Here is a 27,500-nt window from a genome sequence, read left to right as displayed (position 1 = left end):
AGTAAGATATATGAAAAAATAAAGTGATTTATTTTAGCAAATGAAGCATGAGCACACATTGCTTTGAGTCTTAAAACACAAACAAGTCTTTTTTTGTTTTTGACATTTTACATGCATATTGTAAATACACAGGAAAAATAATGAAACTGCTTGATAACAAAGACTATAGAATACACAAGACATGTCACTTATAATGTTTTGAATGGCGAAAAGTGTATCGGTTAATATGGCTAATGAAGCCCGCCTTCTAGTCCAGGAGCCAATCGTCGATCGCTATAAGGCGAATAAAGCCCGCTTTCTAGTTCAAAAGCCAACAATCAATCGCTAATCGCTATTATGCAATTCGAACATTTAGGAACAAAACTAAAAAAAACAGTTGTTTAGTTTTATTGGTGAATCCTAAAATGAAATTCAGTCATTAGCTTGGCAAGTAGATTTGGAGAATTTGATGTTTCTCCATTCATACAGAATGCCCAAGCATACTGCCCGAGTGGTGTTTCAAAGATTGTAATCGAGTGAAATGACTTGCCTTAAAGAGACTTTGTTAATAACCACAATCATTATTATGCACATTATTTCTGTATTAGATATTCAAATGATCAAAGAAATACTGGAATATCTTGTATTTATTTATTTTTGGCCCTTTTAGAATTGAACTACAGACCAACTTTGGCTTGTGGCCATCAGTTTTAAACCACTGGTTTATAGAGGGAACACACACGATCCAAATGGCAAAATGAGCCTCCACAACCCAGTCCAAAACAAAAAGGGAAAAAAAAAAGATCTTAGTTTGGATTCCACAAAAATGAGAGAAATGAGGTAAAGACTGTAACGCAGCTAAAAGTAGGTCAGTAGATCAACAAAAGAATGTTAAGCACACAAATGCGTCTTATTCTCCATCGCTCACCCGTTGAGTGAACAAGCTATAAACACTGGTAGCTTGCTGATGCAGGAAACTTTTACCATTCCGGCCAAGATTGAGCCTTTTAACTGCGACTGAACACAATCATAACTGTGTCCTCGCAGACTCCTTCTATTCCAGGTCATGAAGATAAGCAGCTCTCGGCCAACAAACAGAGCCGCTTTTGTAGTCAAGACGGAATTAAATTGAAAATGAAAATGCACAGCAAACTTTCTGATCCCACTAAAGCGAGAGAGAGAGAGAGAGAGAGAGAGAGAGAGAGAGAGAGAGAGAGAGAGAGAGACAGAGAGAGAGAGAGAGAGAGAGAGAGACAGAGAGAGAGAGACAGAGAGAGAGAGACAGAGAGAGAGAGACAGAGAGAGAGAGACAGAGAGAGAGACAGAGACTGCACTTGTAAAGGCCATGCCAGTCCACTTCACCTGCTTTCAAAGCTTTACATGGAGCTTAGCCATTGCAACGTTGAAGAAGTATTTGTTGAAACAAATGTGCCTTAGAATGTCTTGGAAACTGCCAGCAAACAAGTAACTACTTGTAGACTAGTCCAGGATGGATGCCAAAGAGAAGGAAACTGATTTCAGATGCAAAAAAATCTCACTGCTGCCATTGCATCATGATTATTTCACCAAACTTATGTAGGCAACTTCTCAACATCCCCATAAAGTCCCTCTTTAATTAAACCACAAATACCCACTAACAAACTGCTGCAACAGTTGTTTAAAATAATTAAATGACAGTTATTTTACATAATTGAAGCAAAATTCTGACATTGACACAGCAAGTTCAGGGAACAAACAATGATCAAGAAAACCTTTACAGCTTTGAAATGTACACAATATTTACATGGGTAGCAGAACCACATCTAAATTAAAAGCAATATACAAGGTATTTTATAAGAGTTTAAAAGCTGTAGAATTGACAAATGTCCAGAATGACAAAATGCCACATTTATAGGTATCTTTTTTTTTAATGAAAAAATAAATGTATGAATAAATATAAAAAATACAAAAAACACAGCCTTCATGAACAGAAGAGAATAAGGAAACTTCAAACCAAAACTACTGTAAATCACACAATCTAAACTAAATTGCCTAATAGTGAGCAATAATGACCAACGCTTTTTTTTTTTGCGACACTAGAAATATGCATGTATAACTATTAGATATGATATGCATATAGTTTAAATGCATTCTTATGAAACTTTGAAGAGAGTCAGAGGAGTGTTTAGAAATACATCCTGAAGTTTCTGTAATCTTGCTGGAAGGCTTAAAAGGTCAAAAGGACTGCTCTGTGGGCCTCTGTGTGTGCTCTTCAGTATACATTACAGAAAACCAGTGAAGTGTAGAAATACCTCAGGATCTTAACTGTCCTTACTCGCGCTGCTCTTTGATCTAAGAAAATTTAAGAAATCTATCTTCATATTTGCTCCAAATTAACAAATTAGTTCTACATGTTTTGAGACAATGAGCCGCCCAATAAACTAAATTCATTGCGAATCTTGTAGACAGCAGTTTGAAGGAAAGGTAAAAGTTATACCTAGGCCCACGCGGAATCTGCACACGCAGATTTCTGCAGATTTTTAGTCCATCTTTGAGTTTATGTATTTACTTGTGTAAATGTGTGTAAATTTATATTTATTCAATTTGTAAATTATTTCATGAATATTAATGTGATATAATAATAGTAATATTAAAATGTTCATACGATTTATAATATTTACAATAAAGTTTGCAAAGTAATTTCATATAAAGTTTTTATTACGATACTCCTAAGATCATTCCACATAAATTCACATTTTTTATAATATTATGGACAAAAATAGCAAAAAATGTCCACAGATTCTGTCTGGCCCGAGGTATACCTCATTTTTGGCCATACAGCAGCCTAAATGGGAAGCTCAACAAGGTTCAGAGAGATGGATTGACATCTAAAAATTATATAGATTTTAGGAGAATGATCTACATAAAAGAATAATGACCATGAAAAATGTCATATTAATCACAATCTAACACAACAACTGATATTTTGAGCTGCATAACGTTACATTTTGCCACGTTTTTTGCCTAGAAAAATACATATGCTATAATAAAGTGAATAAAATGAGTGACTTGTCCAAATAAAACAAGTTTAAGTGTTAAAGGGGGAAACTCGGTGCTCCAGCAGACTCGTGTCTTCACATACAATTAACGTTATAGCAGTCTTAATGGGTTGCTCAACAGGTTTTTGAGACACGGCCGACCACTAATGAACCCCCAAACCATTTAGTGTCGCATGAAGGTTATTGGGGTAACGTAAAGTTGGATTTATATTCGCACATTTATTCAGTAACAACTTGTAACATGCTCCCTATATTGTTTACCATAGTACTTTTAAATATTCCGTCTGATATCACGCAAGTGTGGCTTTAAAACAACATTAACACTATTTAATTGACTATGAGCAGTGTTGTATTTTAATGGTCATTGGCTGCTAATATTAATTCACTAACTTAACTGTTATTGAGAATTTGCAAAGAATACTTTTCTGAAAATATTTTAAGGAGACACCTGAATGTGTGAATATAGAACTAATTTTACCTCAATACGAAGTTTGTGAATCTCTTCGACAACAACTCAATGTACTTGTCATTGAACAACTTTTAAAGAACATAGCCTTTATCGAACATAAAAATAACATTTTACACTTAAACTAACGTTACCTAATAAAGCTTTACAAAAGCAACAACTCATATTTTGAGGGTATATAACTAGTAAACACGATTAACTCTACTGACAAACAATTTGAGACGCAAACAGATCCGCAACGCGTGTAAAAACAGCCCAAACAAAAGTGTCTCTAATGACATAAATATACTTACTTTTGTGTTTGCCTGAGCTCCAGGACTGTTTGGTCAGGCTGGGGCTGCGAATGAAAGCCCTTCTGGCTGATTTCAGCACATCCATGGCGAGTTTAGAAGCGGTGAGGCGTCTTCAGGTGCAGCTTGCTGGCCATGAACTACGGCTTCTCGCTCCCTCAACTTTGTTGTTGGCGTTTGGATGCCGACATCTGTGGAAATACTTGAACCTCCTCGTCTTCTGGGCGGCGCTTCACCTGTCAATCAAAATGACGTGCGAATTGCGCGGCGCACAGATTCTGTTTCCATGGCAACTGGGTTAAACAATGAAATGAAGCTTGGTAAAGTTGATCGCTTTTTATATGGCCGTGTTCGAACCTTAGCGTATATATCTTCATATATTGACTGGTAAGTAAACATTCATCAGTTTTAGGACACATGGCATAAAAATGACCATGAGATCCTATAATATCATATTTGGCGCCCTCGTGTGGATAATAGAAAAATTCAGCTTGTTTTGACAGCATTACAGCCTGTTTTGATCAGGGAAAAATCACTCTCTAACTAATATACAACTTGTCCATATTAAAACATGAAAGTTGTGACTGAACTCTTTTCTCCCGATCCCCAATTTTTCAACCTAATTCAAATATAAAGCTGGTTGTTTTTAATTCACAAAATTGGAGAGAAAGATTCTGTAACAGAATATATATATATATATATATATATATATATATATATATATATATATATATATATATATATATATATATATAATATATATTTGAATAAATATGTATTGTATAAAATCAAAGAAATTGGGTGTCACACACATGTGCTATAGGTAAATTGAATAAACTAAAATGGCCATAGTGTCTGTGTGCAGTGTATGGGTGTTTCCCAATGTTGGATTGCCACTGGAAGGGCATCTGCTACCTAAAACATATGCTGGAAAAGTTGGCAGTTCATTCCGCTGTGGCAACCCCGGATTAATAAAGGGACTAAGCCGAAAAGAAAATGAATGAATAAAAATGTCATCATGTAAAAATCATGTAAAAAAACTATTACAATAATTTATTCAACTTTCTTTAATTTATTGACAATATTTAATCATGTTTTATGAATACTATAATTGTTAATTAAATATAATATATTGATTTTAGGTCATTTTGCTTTCCCAGATGTGGGGTCTACCTTACCTGACAAAAGTCTTGTTGTGGATCCTAGTTGTAGGCAACAAATACTAACTTGGCTTCTTGTTGTTCATTAGGAAAAGTGGCAGAGTTTCTCTGATGATTCATCTGTTGAACTGCATCCCGATCATCACAAATACTGCAGAAAACCTATTGGAACCTGCATGGAGCCAATACTCTTACAGTATCAGTTAATTTTGGTAAATGAAAAATCATGGTTTGGAGTTACATTCGTTATGGGTGTGTGTGAGATCTGCAGAGTGGATGGCAACATCAACAGCCTGAGGTATCAAGACATTTGTGCTGCCCATTACATTACAAACCACAGGAGAGGGCAAATTTCAGCAGGATAGCACTTCTTCTCATACTTCAGCTTTCACGTCAAAGTACCTGAAAGCAAAGAAAGTCAAGGTGCTGAAGGATTGGCCAGCCCAGTCACCTGATATGATCATTATTGAACATGTCAGGGGTAGGATGGAGGAGGAGGCATTCAAGATGAATCCAAAGAATCTTGATGAACTCTGGGAGTCCTGCAAGAACACTTTCTTTTTCATTCCAGATGACTTTATTAATAAGTGATTTGAATCATTGCAGAGGTATAGATGTAGTCCTCCAAGCTCATGGAAGTCATACACAATATTAATTCTTCCTCCCCTGCACCATGACTTTATTTTCTATACTGCACATTATTTCTGTTAAATGACAAGACTTTTGTCTGAGCAAAGTCAGACCTCACTGTCCAAATTAAATAATTAAAAATCAAGGCATGATCATATTTTATTTTTGTAAAATAAGCGTAATCTAGAGGTCTTTGCCTTTCCTATAAGCCACTTCTGATACTAACTGATTAACCAGAAGTCAAGTTATTATTTGTTGTTCATAAAACTTGAATTGGCGACAAGACTTTTGTCAAGTAGTGTAAGTACATTTTAGCACAGCTGATACCTTTTATAGTTTATAGTCCATATTAGTAAATATTAGATTGTAGTATTTTTGTTGTAAATATACATAACACTAACACTCTAATAAGGAATTTAAAAAGTAGTCATTTTAATATGATAATCTGTTGAAGTGTTTGAAAAGATGTGTAAATTATGATTTCCCGTGTAAATATAAGTGTAGTATTGCATTTATACAGTATTTGAAGGGAAGAAAAGCAAATTCACTGAGAAACAAAGGCGTGTTCTTTACTCTCCACAAAGTTTACCATAAAAACACCAAATGTAATCCACAATAATACTTTCCCAAGGTAGACAAATAAAAAAGAAAGTCCTGTTGTAAAACAAGGACTAAACCAAACAAGCATATTTTGCCTGCATCATGACACACAACGCAAACCACTGAAGAAGAAATGTGAAGTTTGTGATGAAGCATTTATGGGCTGATTCTAGACGTCACTGCAATGATGTCTCAATGTATAGTTTGCATTATTCCAATGTCATCAAATAAAGGGGAGGAAAAGTTGGCACATTTTTTACAAAATCAAACTATTGAGAGAGTATTATCAATTCTGATAAACATGTTAATGTAAATTAGAGGCATGACAAGTGAATAGAGTTTGCGGTTACCTCTATGTTTCTTTTTCCCTGACAAACATATGGCAACAAGAAGACAAATTATTTTTAAAGGCATAGTTCACCCAAAAAATTAAACTTTACTCACCATTTACTCATCCTCCATTTGTTCCAACCATTTACGAGTTTATTATTTACTGCCAAACACAAAATAAGACATTTTGAGAATGTTGGAAACTGGTATACATTGAAATCCATAGTGAAAACAAGAATCCAATGGAAACCAATAGTTACAGGTTTCTAACATTCTTCAAAATATCTTAATTTGTGTTCAACAGGAAAAAAGAACCCAGATTGGAACCATTTGAGGGTTAATAAATAATGACAGAGGTTTATTTTTGACTGAACTGTCCCTTTAAAAGCAAAAGAAAAATAATCAAGTCATGTGGTACTCTGACCAATCAGAACATGGCATGGGAGGTGTGTGAGATCATATTAAACAAGATATTTCAAGGCACTGTGTAACATAACAACTGGCAAACAAGACATCATATGTTCAGCTTTTTTAACTGGCTTCAACTAAGTTCTATTCAATTTTTGTCCTGGAAACAAAAAGGACTTGCATTGACCGCAAAATACAACAACATTCCCGAATATTTATGCAGCATTTTTGTCAACAAATACAATGTAAAGATCAGTCCCTTTTTTTAAAGACATGGGTTCTTTCGTGTCTTTATCCTGGCAAACAGCTTCCGGAGGAACAGAAAACCTGGTTTATAGAAACCCAGAAAAAATATTCAGTATTATAGAAGATTGGTTCTGCCACAGAAAAAGAAAAAATAGTTTCTTCTACATTTTACAATTCAAGCTATTTTTCTCCTCAAAGTTCTTGCAGAATTCTTGTAAAACTTAGCAAATGTTCAATTTTGAAATAAACACAACTGTAAGTTTATATATTTTGATTGTGAGGGGGAATAATGTCATTTAAAATGCAAAACTGTCAAAAGCTTTAATAAAAAAAAAAAAAATAGATTTTTGAGATATAAACTCAAAACGATTAAACTCACAATTATTATTTTTATGATTATTTTTTCAGAAATCTCACCTTTATGTCCTCAAAATTCAAAATTTAAATCTCATACTTACGCCTTTTCTTTTTTCTCTATCTTGAGAAATAAAAAATCCAAAACGTAAAAGTCAGAAATGTAATTTAGGTATTGCAATGGAAAAAAGAATTGTGCATAAACATATTTTTTCATCCTGTGGCAGTACCAGGCTTCCATAGAATTACGATCCAAAATCTGTAATGAAAATTCTTTCTACCTCCCCAAAACAAAGAGATGTACAATACTACGGTCAAAATGAAACTGAAATGCATTCTTAACCACTTCATCGGCACAAACACATTTTCAACCACAAATACTTCCGTCTCATCTCCTTTTCCCTTTTCTTTTTTTTTTTTTTTACATTCAATAAACTTAAAGATGGTACGTTTACACCAGGGAAGTAAAAAAAGAAAGTCATGCCACCATTGTCTGGCACATAAAACTGTTCAACACAAAGATGGAGGAGGTACTAATAAAAGATCTTAATAAAGACCTCACAAAATGAACGTAGGATGACAAGAGAACCACAAGTGGCTTAAGTGCCGTTATCGAAAACTTGTTTTTTTTTCAAAAATAACCTTAAAGACAAAAAGGGCAGTTCTGGTCAAATCGTCATCCCTTTTCCCCCTTATTTTATTCTCCTTCTCTAATCATCCACAACAAAGAAGAGTCATACTAACAGAGGAGGGGTAAATCAAACAAAAATACTACCCCATCCCATTGGTTTGCATACTGAACTTTAGTACAAATCAAACAGCAAACTGGACGATGTGTGTGGACATTCACTTCTTGAGCGGCTGGTAGACGGAGGCATTGGGGTCCAAGCTGGAAGGACTGGTGTCCATGAACTTGGAGGAGTAATGTGGGGTCACAGGGGTCATGTTGTTGGTCTCCGCCGAGTAGGTGATGCTTGGCATGACTGCCATGACCTCTGCGATCTTCTGCTTCAGCTCTTTTATCTCCTGCTCCTTCTGCAGAATCTGACCTGTGAGGAGGTTAAAAAAGAGGAAAGCTTTGTGAGAGATGTATTATATGTTAACATTAGAGATGGGCAGGCTTCTGCCCGTATCAAATTCTCTTGTGATTGAAGAAGCTTTTATAATGTGTTAATCACAATGTTGACCTATGCAGCAAAAATAAGAGTTTATTCATAAACTAATTTCGAGAGGATCATGCGATTATGATTGAACACGGCTGGTTCTGCATTAGCATGTATGATCCACCGATCAGGCCATTCCTAACTCGCTATAAAGGGTTTTTACAGTCAACTTCGATTTGAAGAATCCCCCCATCCACCCCTACCTCTTCACCTCTCCCTCTATAGGGTGGCACGGTGCCCCAGTGGTTAGCACTGTTGCCTAATGGCAAAAACGTCACCGGTTTTAGTCCTTTAACAGACTGTCTGTCGTTTCTGTGTGTAATTTGCATGTTCTTCCTGTGCTCCCGAGGGTTTTCCCCAGGTCTTCTGGTTTCCTCCCACATTCCAAAAGCTGGCACAACAAGTGAATTGATCAAATCTAAATTTAGCACTACAGTCAATCTCTCATCCAGCAGCATATCTATTCATAGCATTTATTTTAGTTATCAGCTCTTATCAAGGGGGAGTTGTCGAGATCTACCTGAGCTCAAGGCTCCGCTCTCGTCCTGCATATGGGAGGGAGCCCAGGGCTCAAGGACCTTTTGAGCTCGGGGCTCTCTCCCAGGACAGTATGCCAAACTTGCTTATAATCAATCATCAGCTAAGTGTGAACTGTTGAAAGATTATTTTAATAGGTATAATAACCAAATAATACTCAGTGTATTGCTTTGTATATTATGTTTATAAACGTTATTAAATTGCAAAAGCATTATAAAGTGCAATAGGTAACACTTCAAAATAAAGTCTCATTATTTAATGTTATTTTCCAGTGATGGGTTGCAGCTGGAAGGGCATCCGCTGCGTAAAACATACGCTGGATAAGTTGATGGTTCATTCCGCTGCAGCAACCCCAGATTAATAAAGGGACAAAGTCAAAAAGAAAATAAATGAATGAATGAATGAATAATAAATGTTAAATCATTAAAGGGAACCTATTATGCCCCTTTTTGTCCCTAAATGTGTATGTGAAGTTTCAGCTCTAAATAACACACAAATAAGGTTTTATAACTCTTAATAACTGCGCCTCTTATAGGCTTTGATTTTAAATGTCGAATTTTGGGGACTGCCGCTTTAAATTCAAATGAAATTGTGCAACACCTGTTTTCAAAAGAGGGTGGAGCCACAAATACCTGTGTCAGCATAGTGGCAGATTCAAAAGCAAGACTAACATCAAATGCTAATGAGGGAGGGAACACTAATGGGTGAGACTTTCCTGCTCTGATTCAAAGGGAGAATGCCAAAATCAAAGTGTTTCATTCTGCAGACTGTTTTTATGAAGTCTGATTATAAAAAATAAAATTTTATTGTTTTATTATAAATGCAACGGTGTTTAAACCCCTTATAAAAGTAATTTTTTGCATAACATGTCCCTTTAATATCAACAGCGAAAATAGCCACATTATTTAAGTTAATTTAAAAAAGTAAAAGTTAAATCTAAGTTAATTTAATAAAATAATTATGATTTAATATTTCAATGCATTATTAGGCAATAACATCACCTAAGGTTAATAAATGAGTTTGTAGTTTTTGTTACAATGACTTTAGTTAAAATAACTGATGTTAACAAATGGACACCCTATTGTACAGTGTTAACAAACAAAATTCCTATAAATAGCCAAAATATCTTCAATGTTGTAGGCCAGATTAACTTGTTTATGTTTAAAAATAAGCAGCCTATTAAAGGGATAGTTTACACAAAAATTGAAATTTACACACCCTCAAATGCTTCTAAACCTTTATCAGTTTCTTTCTTGTATTGAACACAAAATAGATACTTTGGAAGTCAATGGTAACATGCTTTCAGCATTCTTTAAAGTAGAAAAAACAAATACTATGGAGGCCAATGGTTACAGGTTTTCAGAATCATTCAAAACATATTCTTTTGTGTTTTCCGGAAGAAATAAACTTATAAAGGTTTAAAAAGTAAAGGGTGAGTAAATAATGACAATTTTAATGTTTGGATGAAGTCTTTAAGCATTTAGTGCTTTAATGAACGACTTCTGCAAATACAATAATCTGAATATACTTAAAAGACACTATTTAAGTTTAAATAAATAGTTATTCACCATATTTTGAAGTGCCAGCGATACCAATATTGTGCATGCTCATTATCACAATACACAGAATTATTGAATATTGGCAAACGTTTAGGGGTGGTTAACAAAAGAAGTGAAGATGATTACAATTTAAATTGCCACTGACAAAACATGCACAAAAACACTGACTATCATGATCCTTTTAAAAGAATATTCTAGAGATTGGAACTGTCATTACGTATTAAACTGCACCATGGCATTGTGAATGGAGAGAGATGCATATGAATTTCATTATATTATTAATGCAGACATGTTGTAAATGTATTGAAGTAATGGAATACAATTACAGTAATTATAGTATTTGTTTTTACAAATAAAAGCATTCAGGTTTGTCTTTTTCAAACATTTACTATAGAATCCATATATTTGCGTTTCAAGTTGCAAACTATGATTATGTATATTTATTATGGATGTCAGAGTTTAATTTTAATAGCGTTAACTTTTGAATACTTTACAGATCGTTTTAATGAACAGAAATTCACATCTGCATTGTTCTAAATTCAGTGAACAAAACAGATTTAAGAGTTAGCCAAATGTCAAATTCAAAGCTTCACCAGCTAAAATAAACAAGGCGCTGCTGTGCTTTGCATAATATTAAAATAGTTGAATATAATTTATGAATTTTATAGCCAATTTTGAGAGGAACAACGAATAATATAACTCATATTTGGACAAGAAACTAAAAAGTCTTCGAAGCAGTCCTTTTGTAGCCTAGGCTCTTGAACATTTGCATTTTCCTGGCATGTCTGCCTGAGTTAACAGGTACAGCTTGGTGACTGTCAGATAAAGAAGAATAAAATAGTGCTAAAAAAAAGCCTAACCATAACAATAGGCAAAACGTGTGAATCAATCTATATATCCATCAATCTACCTTATGAATACAATTCTCTGATTTTCGCAAAGATCTATTAAGGCTGGGGGATTGATCCTAAAATCATAATCTCGATTAATTGAACTTTTTAACCCAATTATGATTAATGAACGATTATTGTATTTATTTATTTATTTGCCCTCAAGTTTAGTCCAGTAAATATGCTCAAATATTACAAGTGGGAGATTTTTTAATGAAGGGTGCAGTACTTGATTTTAAAACAATTTAAGGAAACACACACTATCTACTATCTATGATTATGTATTATCTATGATTAGTTGTGTAAATTGCTTCATTGTCCTCATTTGTAAGTCGCTTTGGAAAAAAGCGTCTGCTAAATGACTAAATGTAAATGTATTGAACATCAAAACTGAACAAATGAAGTTAAAACTGCACATTACCTAAAACAAACTTTTCCTATAAAATGTAAAAAACAGGAAAAGTTCATTATTTTTCATAATGTTTTTCGTATTAAAAGTAGAAAATAAGCAGTATGTCTTCTAAATAAAAAAGTCTTGAATATCCTGTAAATGTTTAAAATGTGCATTTCTTGAATATTCTGTAAACAAATATTTTAATCTAAATAATCATTTTAATGTAATGGAATATTTGTCATCTCAAGGTATCTTAAGCGCAGCTTCCAATCATTAGCAATGTAGTGCAAAGTAAGGCTTAAGAAAAACTGTAGGATGTGAATTGTTTTTGTCAATCTGTTTTTTTCTGGGTGGATGTTTTTTTTTTTATTGATGGATCTCATGTGAATGAGAGAATGGATGGTGTTTGGTGGTTTTTGAATGCATCTAACCACATGAGTGTTAAATCATTCAATTCAATGCTGAAAGCTGCAAAACAGTCATCAGTAACTAAATGGCAAAATAATATACATCTCAATAAAGAATGACAAAAAAAAAATAATAATAAGAAAAGTCTCACTTCTGCCATGCTTTAAAAGTTTTGATATCGGTTTGTCATTTTAAATGCTCAGTCTCGTTATGAGCTGATCTTCATTTTTCTGTGTTTGTGGAAAGCATGCAGGCGAATCAGCCGCACCAATTTATGAGCAGGCAGAGCAGGATTCTCGCGATGACATCCGGCGCAATACCGTTCTTTGTTATGGGCCGAAGTTTCACTGTAAACTCAATAAAGGCAAGCTTCTTTGCCGATGATGTGTACAGTATTAGATTTTACATTTAGTGGACATTTGCACTAAACACGCAGTGAATGCAACGCATCAAGATTTGGGCACCTTCTCCGAAAACACTTGATTGATCTCAGCTGACAGATTGACCACATGTCATGATCGCTCTCATCTGCGCCATTATTTGTAAGTTTAGGTGGGGTTTGCAAACCTGTGTATTTTTCACTCTTCAGCCGTTTGCATTTCCCTTGGTCACAAAAGCTCCCAGTCATCTGACAGAGGAAAGCCTTGAGTGATTGACAGCTAATATTAACCAATGTAGTGGCGGGGAAGAGGGATTCAGCACATTTTTAGACAAAATCAAAACAGGTCGCACTACACCCATTATATGCAGTCGCACACATGCTCCCAAATATATTATAAGGTCGCATAGATTAAATTTCAGAAGCATATACGTCCAAAATGGTCACAATTTCGAGCCCTGCTACCACTGTATTTAGATCAGAAATGCCCAAACTAGGGCCTGTGGGCCAAAGTTGGCCCATGGTAACCATTGATTTGGCCCACCATCCCATCTGAGAAAAATGGGAGAATTATGTGAAAGGTTTCAAGCTCGTCAATTCAAATTAAATGTAACACTTAAAATTGTTTGTTTTATTGTTAAAAGCTAACTGAAATGTTTTATTTAAATCATGTAAACTAATCAGATTTTGTTAAAATTTACACCTGACAATGCAGCGACTTTGGTGAGCAAGTCAAAGTCAAAGTCAGATTCTGTTTGACAAGTGTATTGAACTTCACTGTGTTATACATGTGATTGTTTGATAAGCTATCATATAAAAAGTTATACTGCATAAGTTAATATGATTGAAAGTAAGGTTTTATATTTAGATTGAAATATTATGAAATAAATTACCCATGGCAACTTTAATATAATTTAGTTTGGTATATTTACTTTCAGCCCACGGCTTTCAATAATATTTGTTTTTTGGCCCTTCATACGGAAAAGTTTGAGCACCCCTGATTTAGATGCACTTATTATGGGGTTGATGAAAATGCATCTTGATAGCAGTTGTAAACAGAGCCTTAAGAAGCACAGACCTTGAGCAATCTCCAGCTGTCTCTTGGCATCTCCGAGTGCTGAAAAGAGGTCCAGTTTGATTCTGGTTTCAGCACTCAGGCTGTTCTCCAAGTGCTGGGTCTTGTCCTGCATGGCTGAAAGTGCTGACATCAGAACCTCTGTGTCCTTTTCATTCTCCTTATATTTGTGCAACTCCTACACACAGAGAAACAGAGAGGGGAATTTAATATGGTACTTCTAAACAAAGAAAATAGTCAAAACACTCAAAATGACAAAAAGCAACAACAACAACAACAACAACAAAAAACATTCAGCATATATGCATTAAGACAAATTAATATTTGAAATTGTATTCATCTGAATATTCTAAAGCTGATTCAAGACCAGCAAGAGTTTGCAGCTGTAAAAAAATACATATTCTGCTTACCACATTAACCATTGATTCTCAAAGGCTCCATTTTAACGATCTAATCACAAAGTCTAAGGCAGGGGTTTTCACACTGGGGGCCGCCAGATGGCGCTAGGGGGGCCGCAAAGAAATTTTAGATGAGGGGTAATCAATGGGCCCACATGGATAAATTTTGTGTCCCGCATCATTCTGAAGGTTAATATATTTCATATTATAATTTGAGCTCAAAAGTACTGCAAAAATTAAGCTTTATGCTTATGTCATTTAAATGCAGTTGACAATTTCGTGACACAGGAAAAGAAGCGCAGCGGCCCGCCTCTGTGCACGGGGACTTTTATTGAATAAGCGCTTCTTGCCGGGCGCTTCCTGTGATTTTTGGCGCTTGTCTGCTGCACCTGACGGCGTTTATCTTTCACTATATTTCACTACTTTTTGTCCTTGACTATATTTCAGTTAAAGTATGTGATCAATAAGAACATTATCGGTGGTTGAAAGCACTTCCCTATTTATGGCTTGCGTTGCCAAGTAACCAATCAGCTGGATGCTGCGAAGTGCGCGCCTCTATGCGCAGGCTTTACTCATAGGGAACAAAAAGCATTTTAAAGACGCGGCACAACATTGCACCTCATCCACAGTGCGACAGGCTTTACACTTTGCATTGTACAAATATCAGACGGTGGTCCTCTTTGCAGCATGGCAAACAAACATATTAAAATTGAAAAGCAAAAAGTGCTGCAATTACAATGAATGGAGCTGTCATCACATCAGCGAGTTCTCAGAGTTTCACTCCTGTTACACTAATGACAGCTGGATGAGCTCTGCAGTGGACCTTTTACTCAAATTGGTTCATAACTGGATGATTAAAAAAAACTAAATTGTATACACTCTGAGTAAAACCACTATAGCCTATAAAATTATAATGTATCTGTTTGTGTTATGTTATAGGGCTAATTAATTATTAAATATTAAAATGTATTAGTGCTCTGTATTTAATGGAGCTCAACATATCTGATCAAATTAATACTCTGAATATAAATGCATTTTTTCCAAGATGTTAATCCACTTTTTCCCATATTTATTTGTGTAACTAATTTAAATATAATGTTCAGTATTATTATTAATAGAACAAACTGGTATGACATTTTAAAGTCTAAAAAAAATATAAAAATTATGCAAAGTAAAATTTGTGGCTCTTTGAACTTGAATAGCCAATTCTAGATTGCATTTAGGAAATTATTTTTTTATCAGTGTAAGTCAGGATTGTCGACCTGAGTAAATTATGATGTGCACAAAAAAAGGAATAAAAATAAACAAAACACACTGAACCACTACAGCCTCCATTGTAGTATTGAATTTACAACAGTACAGTTAACTGTTAACAGGCTGATGAATGACAAAACTCTTTAAAACTTTAAAGCTTTAAATCTTTATATACATTTAGACTCTCAGCTGTAAGGGTAAATACAGAAGAGTCTAGCTGTGCATAGGCAGAAAAAAAGCATAAAAATGGCATAAAAACTGTGTAAAGTGACAACTTGTACACAAAATATGGCTTGATGGAATCCAGTGAGAGCAGACCACAATGAACACTGTGCATGAAGATCTGATCAACAGACTGAATCACTGAAACCATGTCAACTTAACTAATATCTTACAAAAATTAATCCAGATAATGAATAATATAAATGTATTGAATAATATATAACAATATAAATGTATTGAATAATACAATTTCAAAAAATTAAAGTACAGTTGCTTATTTGAGGGGGTGGCATCATTTTTTTTTTTGAGGGTCCCCAAAAGAATTCGCCCTACACAAAGGGGCCCTCAGCTGAAAAAGTTTGAAAACCCCTGGTCTAAGGCACTTGGCACAAAAGCATTAAGGGGTGTGTCAAATCCACTTTTGCTATTTTAGGGACGGAAAAATAAGGAAAAATAAGTTTTGTGCCACGGCACATGGTCTAACAAGGTTGTGCTTATTCTCAGAGTCTCATCTTCTATTCCATTAAAGAGTCAGTTGTGTCACGCCGAGGCGCATTTGCTATCTTCATGTCGGACTTTGTAAGTGGAAAAACTGAACACTTCACCAGTAAGAAAACAGTTTTCCTCTGCAGCATAAGGATAAAGAATGAGCCTTCTCTCTCTCTCTTTACTTTTACTCTTTACTCCTTTACTTTTGTAGATAAGAAAAGGTGCAAATTGTCATAAATAAAGGCAAGGCCCCTGAGACAAGGCATGGTGGTAGTGGTTTTTATATTTATGTAGAATATAATACTTTTCGTAACATTTTAATCCTTAATTTTTTTCATATATATTTATATATATTTATGTATTCCTTTACATCCTGTGTGTATTAAGCAATGTGTATGTGTTTGAACCCACATAGGTGCATAACTAACGCGCTCTGTGCTGGATTTAGACCTGCTTTAAGATGATCAATGACGCAGTGTATTTCAATTCTTCAAAATAGCAATGCGCCAACAATGTGCCTTAACACACCTCTATTTCAGATCAGCACACCCACGAGTCTCCAAAGTGCTGCAAAACGGATTTGCCATTTGAACAATGCAGTGCAAAATGGGAAATTTAGGTTTGCGCTGGTCAGGAAATAGTAACAAATTATGCCAAAAATGCTTATTGCTCCGGGTGTATGATAGGGTCCTGAAACTTAAAAAAAAACTGCATATGCAAATAAAAGCTTATAGTGTGTACCTGGTTTTATAAACATCAGCCGAGATAAACGATTATTGCATCATATACCGCCCCCTTTGCAGTTGTACACATTTGTTGCTCTAGACCTTGTGCTTCTGTGTGTGACTTTTGTAGCTAAAGTGTTTTTCTTACAGTAAAGAAGCTTAAAGCACAGTTTGTTTCATATTCTTATTCTATTGTATTTATTTTTCTTTCCTTTGCAGGGTGGAAAATAACATAACATGTTTATATACAGTTGAAGTCAAAATTTTTAGCCCTTCTCAATATTAGCAACCCTTTTCCCCCCAATTTCTGTTTAAATGAAAATAAGTTTTTTTTCCCATATTATTTCTGAAGATAATAGTTTTGATATCTCATTTCTAATGACTGAATTCTTTTATCTCTGCTATGATGACAGTACATAATATTTTACTAAATATTTTTCAAAATACAAGCATTCAGATTAAAGTGCAATTCAAAGGCTTAATTATGGTAATTATGGCAAGTCATTGTATAACAGTAGTTTCTTCTGCAGACAATCAAAAACATATTGCTTAAGAAGGCTAATAATATTGACCTTAAAATGGGTTTCAAAATATTTAAACCTGCTTTTATTCTAGATAAAATAAAACAAATAAGCTTTTCTCCAGAAAAAAAAAAATATTAGAGGAAATACTGTTAAAATTCCTTGCTTTGTTAAACAGCATTTGGGAAATATTTAATTTCCCAAAAAAAAAAAAAATTATCAGGAGCGCTATTCATTTTGAATTCAACTGATAATCGTTTGGAATAATCGTGATTACAATTATGACCAAAATATTCGTGATTATGATTTTTCCCAAAAATCGAGCAGCCCTATTTGAAAGCCTGTGCATAATCTATAACCAAAAAATAGTATTAATAATAATAATAATAATAATAATATAATAATAATAATAATAATAATTCACAATATAACGGGTTTTACTGCATTTATATATAAAAAATACTTTTGCTAGTTGTTCAAACTACTTATTTAAAAGGAGTTAAAACCTGATTGTTTTATGTTCAATCCACTTAAATTTTTAAAAACTATCAAGTTAACTTAATTTCTTTATGTTCCCCTAACACAAATCCATTGTGTGGAACCCAGCATATTTAAAAGTGTAACTTGAATAAAGTGTAACTTGAATAAATTTTAGCCTTGGAAAGCATTAGACTTCTTTTAAAACGGTTTAAAAAAAATCTTATAAATAATTCCAAACATTTTTTTTTATTATTTGTAAAAGGTCAATATAACATATTAGTGTTCTGGGACAATTACACACCAACATTATTAATAAAAAATCTAGTCTAAAAGCTCAGTGTCATTCAACTCACTGAATGCTTGGTTCTAAGATAATGCTCTTGGTAAAAGAATGCTGAAGGAGGATTTCGGGCTTACTTGTGCTTTGAGCTCGAGCTCTCTGATCTGTTCCTCCTTCAGCTTCATGTCGTGTGTGAGCTTCTTGCACTCGGACTCCAGCTCACGTATGCGACTCTTCAGCGAGTCTGTGCACTCTCCTCTGTGAAAGAAAAGACAGTCAAGCCCACCGGCACAAACACATAACAAAACAAGGTGCATTAACACACAGAGCTGCACACTATCATTTGAAGTCTATTGCATTAAAATAGTCACACTTTTGGGGTTTAGAGGTGTCAGTTTCCACAAATTTGCCATTTAAATTATCAATCAATTAAACATGAAACGTGTCTACTTCAGTGGCACTTGCCAGGATGTGCAAATGACACTCAAAAAGCATCCAACCATCATAAAAGATTACAGAAAGAATCAATGACTTCTAATTTAATAAAAGCTTTATGTAGATTCATGTAATAGAAGCATATTTATAAAGCTTCATTGGTGCTGTAAGCTGTTAAATCTAAAGTGTAAAAATACTATAATATGTTTGCAGATATTACGCCAAGTAAACATGCTTATCTGAAAAAAAAATCCTAAAGTTAAGTGTGTTCTACTTTGAAAAGGCATGTTCCAGTCAGAATATCGGCCTTTGTTTTGGTCAGTTTAACTCAGTCCACTGCTAGTTCACCCAACTATAAATTTCAGCACATAAGTTGCTTTGATGGAAAATACAGTGGGCTCTATTTTAACAATCTAGGTGTATGGTCAAAACGAATGCCGCAGGTTCACTTAGGGTGTGTCTAAATCCACTTTTAAGGATAGAAAAAAAAAAAAAACAGTCTGTGCACCAGGCGCATGGTTTAACAGGCATGTCCTTATTCTATTAATGCATTATGGGTGTGTTTTAAGCATAATGTGGATTAAACCAATTAAGAGTCTCATGTTCCATTCTCATGTCAGTTATGTCACATTTGTTATTTTGTAAGCAGAAAAACTGAATGCTTAACTAGAGAGAAGACAGTTAAAGACCATCTGTGCAAGGTTAAAGACCATCTACAGAACAATTTGGGAATCTGGTAGGAAAAGCACTCTCCCGAAGACATCCTTTAAATATTTTATTTTGTAATTTAGTTTAAGCATAAAGATTTGTATCAAAACTATTTCTAAATTAATTTCTAATTTCCAGCAAATTAATAAATGAACAATAATAATAAGGTGTGAAAACGGGGTTATATCTATACACACTTTCTATTCCTATGCCCATCTGCTGATGCATATAGCTTTAAAACAAAGGCAAATCTAAACAAAAAGTTATTAAAACAAATATAATTCAGCAAAAAATAAATAGAATTTTGGATAGCATTCTGCAATAAATAATAAAACACTAAACAAATGTAAATTGTCATGAATAAACTGACTACAGAAGGGCTGGATTACGCCAAAGCTCCCTGAGGTGATAGCAGGTTAGAAGGTAGTGTTTTTGCTGTTTATGTAAACAATAATATATATTTGTTTAACATTTTAATCCTTTCAATTTTTATACTTAATGCCTTACAGCAAGAAGTTGGCATTTCTGTGTGAACTTTGCATGTTCTCCCCGTGTTCATGTGGGTTTCCTCTGACTGCTCCAGTTTCCCCTCGCAGTTCAAAGAAATGCGGTATAGGTGAATTGGGTAATTAAAATTGATCTTAGTGTATAAGTGTGAGTAAATGAGTGTGCATGGGTAGCTGGTGGTTCATTCCACTGTGGCTAAGCTGAAGAAAAATGAAGGAATGAATATTGAAAAGATATACGAAACATTGCAATGCATCCCTGTGTGTATGAAGTAATGTGTACAGATGTTTTGGATTTTCATTGGTGCATATCACTAAAACTCTCTTTAAATAATAAATGAAAACCCTGCACTACTGACTTTAGACCAGCTTTTAGTTGGTCAATGGTGCATTTTATTTCAGTTGCCTCAAAATAGTGACGCTCCAACAATGTGCAGAAAGCGCGTGGCAGAAAATACAACCTGTAGGGGACAGTAGCAGTCTCCAAAATGAGCCGCAGACTCAAAGTTATAAAAATCCAGATGATGCATTTTTTTAATTAGCAAAAAATAGAAACATTACAAACATAAACATTAGCTGAGCAGCTTACATTGTAAGGCTCAATTGTCAGACACACTTGCTCCTGTGGGTGTCGTCAATTTGCAAACTGTCAATCCTTCATACTGTTTCCTTCATGATCAATTTGAATGTCTAATATCCACCTTTTTCTCATGCCCCATGATGCTTTTGCGTAAGTTGAGGGAGTAATGTCCTGTGATGGTAACTGTAAACCATCTTTCAAGTGATTTGAAAAAAACTGGTTACAATGTATTCTCATTAATTTATTACTTCCTTTTAGCAGACAATTCATAATCCCCAAGTCAAGTCTTTCTGAAGCTCAAGCAGTGAAGTCTTTTTACCACAGATGTGCTCATGATATTTTGGTGAACTGTGTGTCTCACCTGGATGCAGCAGCCAGAGCGACAGCACGTGCGGCTGTGGCCTCTTCCATCTTCTTTCTTTTCTTTTCTTCTGCAAGCTGCTTTTCCACTGCGGCTCGAGCTTCCTGTTCCGCCTTGAGCCGCTTCTCCAGCTGCACAATGGTTTGCTTGTCCTTCTGCTTGGCTTGCACAGCATTATGGAGTCTAAAGACAGGGATGCAAATAAACAGTTTTTCTTTTTTATATAAAATTCTATTTCATTTTAAATTACTTACTTTATTTCAGTTATTTTTGTACTTGAACTTAAAGGAATGTGTTGTTACATAAATATTTGTTTTCAACATTTTATTTTAGATGTTTTGAACAACCACACGCATTATTTAAATAGATTTATTTATTTATTTATAGATTGGATTTTTATAATAGTTGTAAATTAGTGTCATTCTGCAAAACTTTATTATGTGCTTGTCTTTTTAATTTCTATTTAGTTCTTTTAGTTTTAATAAGTTTAGTGACAAACTTGTTTTAATGACAGGTGGTTGCAATAGCAACTTGACAAAACAATAATAATTTAATTACACTTTAAAAAAAAAAGCATTTTGTTAAATAGTTTTATTTGTTTCAATCTAAAAATCAAAACAAAAAGTGTTTCAGGGGTAATTAATGTATCAGTGCTCTTTGGATAAGAGATTCATAAAGATAAACAACAAAGGCCCAAGTCCAAAGCACACAAACAGTGAAAAAAATAGAACAGCCTATATAAATATGACTATTATAGATAATGGTTTTAAAATAATAGCCATGTTAAAGGAGCAGTATGCAAGTTTGACACCCAGTGGTTGAAGTAGGTATTGCATGTCCGGTTTAAAAACGCATGCAAGTGCAGGTTGCCAGACTGACCTTATCAGCAGCCTGACTATCGAGCCTAAAGGCTGATTTAAGTTGTGTTCTAAATAAAAGCAACAGCACACGATATAAGGAATATTTTCCATATTAAAAGGAGTATTTGTCCTAACCAACACCTGAAATTTATATTTTAGGAATGGCTTTTATTTCTTGCAGCTGAACAACTAGATAAACTGACAACGATCACCTCAGGTACACCTCATGTGCTTTATTTATTGTTAATTGCTAATACTTTGAGTTTGAATGCCATTTTACATGGCATTTATTGCCATTCAACTGAAAGCAGTAGCAGACAGTTTACCTCAGATCTTGAAAATAAAATAAACCGTTTGAAATTGAACTTCAGAACTGCGATTCAGCATGTACATTTAATAATGTTAAAGAGGTTTAATATGTGTTAATTAGATTATAAAGTGCAAAGACTGAAAGAAAATAAAAATCACTCTATCATATCAGGGCCTCTACAATCCAATCAAATCAGATTTCAATTACTTGTTCTGCAGCAGCTCATTTTCCTGTCGAAGCTGGCCGAGTTCAGAGCGCATGCTCCTTTCAGCACTGCTCAGAGAGCTGATCTGACTGCGCAGGTCCTGCTCCACCTGTCTGCTCGCCTGCAGGTCAGCCTTCAGCTTCTTAATATCCTGCTCAAGCCTGACAAACGCACACAAAACAAAAATAAACAGACTGAACACACACTCCAGCAGCCAAATCCCAACTTCTGCACGAGGAGTCTTACCGAACTAATGCATCAGGCTTACTGAGCTGGTTATTAGGTATACAGTTCTCCATCAAATCTCGATGTGGCGCAAGGTTTTTCCCTGTGCACTTCTGCTTTTTATCGCTTCTGTTGGATGAAGATGATGGTACGCTGCCATTGGTTGAGTTGTGGCTGCGTGGCGAGGAGTTTTTGTAATGTTTGGAGGGCGCAGAGCCTCCTCCGGCACCCACTTCCTCTTTCAGAAACAGGTTTTCGGCACTGCCGCCGAGCTCGTTGTTGAGTCTTTTAGCGTTTAGGTGGTTCTCCATGTACTCAATGTCTTGTAGTTTAGCATCTACAGTCTGTAGGATGTTGTTGTTTATTCCTATGCTGTGCTGCTGTTGCTTTTTGTCTTTTGCACTATCTTTGCCCTTCTCTTTGTATTCCAGTTCAGGCAGAGAGATGGGCAGTTTCTTGTTGATTGCAGTGCCGTTCTGAGCCACTAACACAGAGTCTGCTTCAGACATGCCTTTTGAGGTGGCTGCCAAATAAAGGAGAGACAGATTTTAAGGTTATGAGTTAAATGCTGTTTGACTTGTGTGTCTAGAAATTAAATTAGAAGTTGGAAAGTTTAATGCAAATCTATTGGCTATGTAGTACTATATAATATGACAGATAATAGTTTCTGCAGGATGTATAATGTGCAAAATATGGAAATTTTGTGAATGCGTGGAAAGGGCAAATAACAAACATTAGGCAAACTGTGTGGCATGTGCAGTGTAGAAAAGTATCCTTCAAATGCAGTGGACTAAAGTTGACCTTTCTTTACCAGTGTGATGAATGAACAATGTTAATCAAGCAGGGCTGGGTTTTCATGGCTACAATGTATTTGGTTTATGATGCTTTTGGGTAATGAAGCTCAGGGTGTTTACATTTTACCATATAAAATATTCATACTTATGATAGGTAGTATGTAATAACTAAACAGTAAAGTTCGTCGAGACAAACTTTGAGGCTGGCTTGACAAAGCCTGTTGGTAATAGTTTATTTAGTTTAAACAGTTTACTTAGCATGTTATTAGCACGATTCTAGCATGAATTAGCATGTTACTAGCATGATTCTAGTATGAATTAGCATGATACTAGCATGAATTAGCATGTTATTAGCATGATTCTAGTATGAATTAGCATGATACTAGCATGAATTAGCATGTTACTAGCATGATTCTAGTATGAATTAGAAACATTTAAAATCAATCACACTGTTACTCAAACAATAAGTAAATATTTTAAACACTCAAAAGTCTTGGAGATTTCGGTTTCTGATTGTAGTGTTATGCTAACAAAGACTACTTTTATATTTCATCAAACATGCTTTATACTTAGACATAATTTAATATACATGTTGAAAAAACTTCATCACGTGTCTTCAGCATCACATAATCCTTCAGTAATAAATTTAACAAGAGGATTTGGTGCCTTAAGAAACATTTCCTGAAGTTAACAGTTACTATCAAAATAGTTCAATTAAACAGCACCATTTTTTCTTTACTGGTAACTCTAAATAGCTTTACTACAACTTGAACAGATTTAATTTGTACTTGTGTAAAATAATAATAAAAAAAAAACACTACAACTATCTGTAGCTGGCGTTGCAAGTATATTAGATAGCATTTTATCAAGTAAAAAAAAATTGAAGATGAAAATGTATTAGCCATAAACCCTGCTAATGTAATGGAGCAGCAGCAATATGGCATTTCTTTTAGATATCATTGAGCAGCACTGCACCTGTAACACTAATATGCACAATAGGCCAAGATAAAACAAAAATGTTATAAAAACTTTTTTGAATACCACACCCCTCCCCTCTCCCCAACAATTCAACATTTTAAACTTTTCTTCCAAGACTATGTGAATAGTGATGTCAAAATTTATACAAAAGTCATCTCGAGCATGGGTCCCCCTCACCTTAGAATGTCAGTAAACCCTTGCGAGTAGCCTAATGTGGCGAAGGAGGCGAGACATGCACAGTTAATTAAAAATGTTTCTATTGTAACTATTTTAAAAGCTTACATCTGGCCAGCTTTCACTGCTTAAGAGTTTGCTGGAACTAAGGCTGTGCAGTATGGCAATACAGATGTCACCACTTCAAAACGTTTCCTCTGCCGCCATTCTTAATGCCGCCACAGAGGTACCTAGCTTTTGGTCACTGGGTGACACTTTAACCATAGGTTTTCAGCTTTGTCTTTTCTCAATAGAACGGTACTTTATGTGCACTATAGCCTACAGTACCTCATGATGTGATGTGTTCAATTAAAAATATAATTTTGTTTGTTTTAGTTTTCTTAGTAATAAACATGCTTTTACACTATACTGTATGTTTTAGAAAAGATACAAAAACTCAAAAATGAGGCAAAATGTAAGAATTAAGTTCTTTTGCCTTTAAAGTGCTCTATTAAATTGCATTGTGGTGAAAAGAATGTTTTGAATTCTTTGGCCATCATAGCGATGTTATTACCTCAAATCTTAAACGTGCGTAGACTGCAAAATATGAAAACCGCTCCACAGCACACACTACAAAATAAAATTAAGGTTATCGAGCCGATGAAACATCACCTGATTGCAGTATAACTTGCTCTATCAATAATTAGTATTTAGTATAGGCTAGGTTAAAAAAAAATATTTGACCATCTGCCGCTACATGCAAAACCTTCCCATGCACTTAAAATAGGTTCCCTTTTACATAGATAATAGAGGCAGTTATGAATTAAATAAATGGACATATCCGCAAGCAAAGTAAGCCGCATATTATTTATCTTCTGTTCATGTTTCTCTGTTCATTTCTCTTTCACGCATGAAGAAAAAAAAAAATTCTGCTTGGTTAAAAGAGCGGCCTTATAGCCGGCCTATTTCGTTTTATGGGACTAAATGTTTTTTTTATATGCTTTATGCACTTCTATCCCCTATCCTAAACATAGCCAACATAAAACATAGAACATTAAAATGTGCTTTCAGAAACTTAAAATATTTAAGTATTGTTTATTGGCTACATATCTGGGTCATAAATACAGCACACACAAAATAACACATCTAATAAATAATATATAATTTAAGCTCATTATGAATTAGCTTTTATATACATTTGTTAAGGCGACGCAGTGGGTAGCACGTTCGGTTCACAGCAAGAAGGTCGCTGGTTCGAGCCTCGGCTCAGTTGGCGTTTCTGTGTGGAGTTTGCATGTTCTCCCTGCGTTCGCGTGGGTTTCCTCTGGGTGCTCCGGTTTCCCCCACAGTCCAAAGACATGCGGTACAGGTGAATTGAGTAGGCTAAATTCACCGTAGTGTATGAGTGTGTGTGTGTGTGTGTGTGTGTGTGTGTGTGTGTGTGTGTGTGTGTGTGTGTGTGTGTGTGTGTGTGTGTGTGAATGAGTGTGTGTGGATGTTTCCCAGGGATAGGTTGCGGCTGGAAGGGCATCCGCTGAGTAAAAACTTGCTGGATAAGTTGGCGGTTCATTCCGCTGTGGCGACCCCGGATTAATAAACCCCGGGACTAAGGCGACAAGAAAATGAATGAATGAATATATTTGTTAAAACCAACGTGATTCTCCCCAGCAATTCTCTCTAAGCTTGCAGAACGTTTTCACAGCCATAAAGGTAATAACTCGCTTTATTAATAGCCTACTAACTACTACTTACAAACTTTCATTTTATAATTGTGTACAATACATAATAATAATAGGAGACATTTTGCATGTTTATAAAGGTAGGCTATGACATGCAGGCAGTGGAAAATTCCATATGCGCAATATGTCCATTTAAATCTCTCCATTTTATTTTGTCTATAAGGTACTATAGGTCTATAAGCAAAAGTCTATAATTTCAGATTATGTCACTGCAAAGAGCACACTGTAAAAAGCTCCATCTCTCCCTCTCGCAAAGCAGGGGATTTTTATTTTTCTGCAATAAATTTTGCAATATGAATACGGTTTCACAAAATCAATAGTACTATTTGACGGTTTTCTGGGGATTCTAACAGTGTTCAGGTACAAAAATCGAATAATCACTAAAAAAAAAAAAAGCTTTTTTTTTTACTTTAGTCGAAATATTGTAAAATATTGTTTGACGTTTTTTCCTTAAAGAAAAACAATCTGCAAATGATGTGCGTAAAATTATCTTGTTTTTGCTTTAAAATGTAGATATTTGGACTAGTAACAAGACAAAAATTCCAAGTAATAAAAACATTTTTTTTGCATAAATTGTATAAATTTAATATAAATACAGCAATTAAATATAATTCTATAGCTCTTGGTCAACTATAATTCTGACTCAACACTGCAAATCTTGCATGTCACTATTGCGGATAGGCATATTGCAATATCAATGCTGAAACAATATATTGTGCAGACCTAATGAAAAGCATCCTCAGAGCATCATGATATGAAATTAAACTAAATCAATGGCATGATCATTGTTATCGAACCAAACCGTGAGTCCATTGTAGGTTCACATCCCAATTGCAAATCACAGGAGTGAGCTTGCTCTGCCAGGAACAGCATTTATTTCTGCTTTTTTCACTGATTTAGAATATTTTTTACATAAATTACATTTTAAAATGCCATTGCAAATGTGCAGAGAGATTGACCAAAATAAAACTGATTGCACATTCTGAACAAAAACTACACTGGTTGGGATTTAAGGTCAGTCACAGGTACATATGTAGTTGTTTTGTTTGCAAATGATGAAAATGACCATTATTATGGCCAATGTGTGCTCCTACCCTCCTCTGTCTCTCGTTCCTGTCTTTGAAGCATCTGCTGTTCTGGAGGCAGAGCTTGCTGTAGGAGCTGCATGTAAAACTCATTTTCCTTCTGCACTTCCTTTTGCTTTCTCAGACGCATCTTGTAGCTCACGTAACTCTTGAAGCCGAAGCCTAGCGTCACCACCGGATAGCCAATACTGAAGTGAAAGATTCAGAACAACATGTTACAGAATACATAAAAACAAAACCAACAACTCAAAAACACAATTGGTCCAACTACTGATGACTCAACATC

At 34.8% G+C, this 27,500-nt stretch overlaps 2 protein-coding genes and 1 long non-coding RNA gene across 4 annotated transcripts in view; 1 reads left to right on the top strand and 2 right to left on the bottom strand.

The window, feature by feature from the left end:
• Positions 1-3,952, bottom strand: part of ldlrap1a (low density lipoprotein receptor adaptor protein 1a) — a 26,199-nt gene extending 22,247 nt beyond the window's left edge. The window contains exon 1 of one of the 2 annotated variants that reach the window (XM_005159645.5): positions 3,777-3,952. In XM_005159645.5, coding sequence (XP_005159702.1) covers positions 3,777-3,861 — 85 coding nt within the window. In that variant the 5' untranslated portion in view covers positions 3,862-3,952. 2 annotated transcript variants of the gene reach the window in all.
• Positions 3,953-4,049: 97 nt separating this feature from the next.
• Positions 4,050-8,473, top strand: LOC141379119 (uncharacterized). Its single transcript, XR_012395111.1, has 2 exons — positions 4,050-4,160; positions 5,023-8,473. It is a non-coding gene; the product is annotated as an uncharacterized lncRNA (long non-coding RNA).
• Positions 7,905-27,500, bottom strand: part of maco1a (macoilin 1a) — a 30,965-nt gene continuing 11,369 nt past the window's right edge. The window contains 7 exon segments of the mRNA NM_200319.2: positions 7,905-8,550; positions 13,910-14,084; positions 18,413-18,533; positions 20,866-21,048; positions 22,243-22,401; positions 22,487-22,988; positions 27,224-27,402. Of these exon segments, the coding sequence (NP_956613.2) occupies positions 8,348-8,550; positions 13,910-14,084; positions 18,413-18,533; positions 20,866-21,048; positions 22,243-22,401; positions 22,487-22,988; positions 27,224-27,402 (1,522 nt within the window). The 3' untranslated portion in view covers positions 7,905-8,347.

This window comes from Danio rerio, chromosome 19, assembly GCF_049306965.1.
Source record: "Danio rerio strain Tuebingen ecotype United States chromosome 19, GRCz12tu, whole genome shotgun sequence".
Taxonomy (NCBI): Eukaryota; Metazoa; Chordata; class Actinopteri; order Cypriniformes; family Danionidae; genus Danio; species Danio rerio.
This window is presented reverse-complemented; position numbering and strand designations above follow the sequence as displayed.